The 4891-nt window shown below is 33.5% G+C and overlaps 1 protein-coding gene across 1 annotated transcript; it reads left to right on the forward strand.

Annotated features, from left to right (window-relative positions):
* The first annotated feature begins 3600 nt into the window (after positions 1–3600).
* On the forward strand, positions 3601–4456 carry LOC149223765 (uncharacterized). Its single transcript, XM_089383403.1, has one exon. It carries the CDS (start codon positions 3625–3627, stop codon positions 4216–4218), a length of 594 nt encoding a protein of 197 aa, XP_089239529.1. The 5' UTR covers positions 3601–3624; the 3' UTR covers positions 4219–4456.
* The last annotated feature ends 435 nt before the right edge of the window (positions 4457–4891 follow it).

Raw genomic sequence — 4891 nt, forward strand, 5'->3', positions numbered from 1 at the left:
TCAACATGTCCAATATATCACCCCGATCGAGCGGGGAATTGAACCGGTGACTTCACATCAAAGAGTGTCTTAACAAAGCACTCGATCACTGTCTATCCAAGACCCTGTGGACACTTATAATAATAATTTAAAATGGTATAGTTTAACTATTTTATATATTGAATTTGTGGTCAAAATTTGGTGATACAATTTTTTATAAAATTGTAGTTTTTGGTCATTTATATTGCATTTTTGAATGTATAAATGAATTCAGTGCCTTGAAAAATGTGTGATCTAATTCTTCTATTTTTTTATTTTTTTGTCAAATTTCGATAATAAATTTGTTGGTGAAAATGTGGTTTTATGTTGTTTAAAATGCAATTTTTGAATACATAAATGGATTCATCACCCTGGAAAATCCATGTAACACTCAGATTTTGCGCATTTCATAGCTCAAATTTGTGATTCTTATAAATCCATACCACATTTCAAGCAAAATTGACTAAAAGATATGCTTGAAAAAAGGTCAAACTTGGCAAATTTAGACTACAACCTTGAAAAACCTCTAAAATACTAGAATTATGAAGAATATATCATTTAAACTTGCAATCCCAACTAATCTCTTATAGATATTTCAAACATAATTGACTAAAAATATATATTATTAAAAAAATAAAAATAAAAACTAGATTATTTGAAATTAAAAAGGAAAATTACAAAATATGTTTTTTAATCATCTAATCAAACTATATTCACAATTAAATAAAATAATGATTAATATTTATAATAATATTAATTAGACTAGGGCAACATTTTCACCAGGGAAGGAATGGAAAATCCAAAATGATTTTAACGAAATCCAGTGGAAATTTTCGGAAATTTGAGTTACATTTGTCAAGCTTCAAAATTTTGGATGCCCCAGGGGACCTTGATGATATTGGATCCATTTCCACCATAAAAACATGATTTAAGCACTCCCATGGTCAAAATTCTTAAAAAAAAATCGTCAAATTCCGACGAGAAATTCTCCATCCAGGTGAAATCATTGCCTCCTTAGACAACACCATATTAATTAATCAATTATAACAATAATTTAAAATTAGGGAAAAAAAATACAAAATCTACCTTCCATCAACCTCATGGAATCACCTTAACCTATAATCATGTTGATAGGAGTGTCTTTTTGAGAGCTATCAATAATTATTAGGTGGATATATGGATTTAAACTCCATAAAATATTCCATAATATTTTTAGTAGTTCACTAATAAAATTTTTAAATTTATTTTAAAAGTAGTTATGTATTTTCTACTCTTTTAATTAAAACACTGTCATATAAACAACCATTATATGAAATAGGTTATAATTTTAGGACATATGGTATTGATAAGTTGTGTTATTGACATATTGTAACAAAACCTATTTACAAATTAAAAATCTCCACCGTTAAATAGAAATGAATCTCTCTCTATATATATAATTAGTATTATATTATACGACAACTTGACCTTCTTTGAGTTTTGTCATGAGCTTCATTTCTATATTCATGACAATGCCAAAGTTAGAGCACTTGATAACAACAAAGTGAGTTTTGAGACATGAAAAGTGCACTTGAATTTGACATTCTATACAAAGAAGCAAAGACCCAAGGCTATGTCAATACACAAATTTAGAATGAAAAGCTTCTATTGATGACAAAATCCACTTTTGGTTATGTTTTCAACCTTGGCATAGGTGCAATCACATGGACCAACAAGTAGAATGTATTATCTCTTTCATTAATAGAAGCAGAATCGAGGAGCAATGAAAGGAACATGTGAGACAACCCGCAACTAAGTTTAATTTAAATTAAATTATTTAAAATTAATTATTAATTTAAAATAGATTAATTTAATTAATTGTTATAATTTTCTTAAAATATGATGTATTATGAAGTAAATGTTTTTAAGGGTAGTAAGAGGAGGGATTCATTCCGATGGAAAAATTGTAGTCAAATAGGCTTGGGGCTTAGGCAAGAAACCCAACTTACGCTTCCAGCGGCTTGAAGAAATCGGGCATCTCGAGTTCAGTCCTCTTGTCATTTGAAATATGTTCTTCTCTGGTCATAATCTCACCTGGTGGTGAATTGTTCAGTCATGTATTTCTTGTACCCCTCTGGTTTGCTTTGCTTTGCTTTGTTTTGGTTAGGCCCAGCCTCGCCCCTCTGCCTCTCTTTCCCTATTCCTTCAGGCATCCCCTGCTCTCTCCAGGGCTCTCAGATTGGAATTTCTCTTATTTTCGCTCCCATTGTCTCCTGTATCTTCAACACTGCCTTTCGAGGCCTCCCTCCTCCTGCTAGTAATGATCAAAGTTTTGTCATTGTTCCCGCTTGGGCACCTCGCAGCCGCCCCGCGTCCTTATAACCATGTCTTCCAGTCAAAACTCCTCGGGTTCCTGTGGCAATTCTCCAGTATAATCGGCAACAACCCCTAAGAGTTTTTCCATGTAGAAATTATGGATTTAAAATGGTGAATCCTTCAGCAGCATAATTACCAAAACAAAGGCAACAATGTAGAGAATGTGAATCCTTCCCGCAATGCTACAGGCCCAGCTCATGGCTACCAGAATTTTGACCTGAACCAACCAGCTGATGAAGACCCCCTCTTTCCTCTGTGATAGAAACTTTATGTAAATTTGTTTTTTTGCTATCTCAATTTTGCCCCATCTATGTATGTCGGTTTGATATTGTAGTTTTTTGGGCCAGTAGTTATCTAGTCCGGATAGAAAATTCCTCCCCAAGGACCCTCTGGAAATGATGAAATGTAACGACTTCCTGAGTATTTGTTGCATCTGGACACAAATTTAATGCAAATGCTCATTACTGTTTTAGGAAAAAAAAACAAGTAAATGTTTAAAACAAAGGTAAATGTTTATATGTTTTTTCAGTGGGGGAGAGATTGTCCCTGAAGAATTAACATATAGCATATGTGGTCGAAGTCAGCAGATATACATATCGTCGAAGCTTGAAGAGCATCATCAACATACAATATATGTGGCCGAAGCCAGCAAATATACATATGTTTATATGTTTATTATGTATTGATTGTATAAATTTTAGAGTTAGACAAAACGGTTTTTTTCGTCACAATGAATTATAATTTCTAATTTCTTAAACTTTGTTTACTTAAATTTATGATTCTTTAAAATCTCTAATCAATCTTGATCAAAATTGATTAAAAAAAATTAAAAACTATTTCATTTATTAATTAAACTATATTTAAACCTTATATAAACAAAATCAAACCACCTTAATCTATTATTACTTTATCTAAGAAATTTTGACCAAAATTGATTAAAAAATCGTCCAAAAAATCATTCCATATATTAATTAAACTACACTTAAACCACCTTAATATTATGGAAAAGCAAATCTGTATATCATATACAGGCCTCCATGGAGGTTGGGTAAGTTTGGTGGTGCACAGCGTGGCAACTCCAGATCCATCCACGTGGTATCTCACGACAGGCTTTAACCCTGCAATAAACTCCCTAATTCGCCATTGTTGAAGGCATGTCAAACCGCTCAAACCCTCCGTATATAAAGCCAATTTAAGCAATTGGCTTAATTTGTGGTGGATCTTGGCCGTTCTGAACCAGACCTGATCACCATGGGGTTTGACAAAGAAGATTCGCAGCCTGTAACTAACTTCATATGCTTTGTGATCACGGGCATTCTGGTTCTCTTTGCACTGATCATTGCTGCGATACTTTACCTCACCGTGTTCAAGGCCACCAACCCAGTAATAACTGTAAAATCAGTGACTGTCACTAACCCGCACCTATCGAATTATTCAGACCTGCAACACAGTCTTGTGAGTTTTACAGTGACGATATACACAGCAGTCAAGAACCCCAACGTTGAGATATTCAAATATGACAACAACACAATTGTGTTCTATTATTATGGTACGCAGATTGGAATTATCAATTCAGTTCCGGGAGGACGGATAGTGGCAGAGGAAACAGAGTATCTTTCTGCAACCCTAACAGTTCAACCGTTTCCTTTCATTCCTGCTTCTCAGAATCCAGATTTCTTCTCTGATGCCAATTCCTCCAAGATTATTCCCATAGACTTCACAGTATACATGGGTGGAGATGCCAGAGTGTTATATTTCTTCACTTCTTATGTTAAATCTATTGTTTACTGTAACTTTGTTATTGATATCAAGCAGGGGACAAATCTGAGAATGGGATGTTCGTAGAATGTCAATAATGGGTTCGAGTATGGAACAAAAATAATGGGTTCCAGTATGTAACAAAAAATTGTTTTCAAATTCAATTCTCGCCAGTCATATGATGATATTTGATTGATAATTGGCCAGAAGAGAAGCATACCAGAGATTTCACATCTCTCAAATACTGCTGCGAGTTATACTTCAGTTATTCAATGAAATAAAGCCAGTTGTGAACCATCCATTAGATCATGGTCTGTTGTAGCCTTCAAAGATCAACCATCCATTAGATCATGGTCTGTTGTAGCCTTCAAAGATTACAGGTGTATCAGAATGTTTTGTTTAGAGCATGGCCTGTTATAGCTTTAAAAGATCACAGGTGTATCAGAATGTCTTCCATTAGATCATGGCCTCGTATAGCCTTAAAAGATCACAGGTGTATCAATGTTTTTCAGAGAAATATAAACACTGTTGTCATATTTTTTCTTCCATTAGATCATGGCTTCTTATAGCCTTAAAAGATCACAGGTGTATCAATGTCTTTCAGAGAAATATAAACTCTGGTATATTTTTTCTTTATTTTGGATGATTCTTAAAGTAGCAATATATCGTTATTCAATTCCCTACCTAGGTTTAGTAGTTCGAAAAAAAACTAGAAAAAACTAATAATTATAGGAAGAAAGATCTGTTCTGAGACTTCAAT

Source organism: Pinus tabuliformis, chromosome Q, assembly GCF_031772625.1.
Source record: "Pinus tabuliformis cultivar Carrire ecotype Pingquan chromosome Q, CPIR1, whole genome shotgun sequence".
Classification (NCBI taxonomy): Eukaryota; Viridiplantae; Streptophyta; class Pinopsida; order Pinales; family Pinaceae; genus Pinus; species Pinus tabuliformis.

Bases quoted from the DNA above. Each gene is read 5' to 3' on its own strand.
- LOC149223765 (XM_089383403.1), top strand. From the start codon at position 3,625: ATGGGGTTTGACAAAGAAGATTCGCAGCCTGTAACTAACTTCATATGC.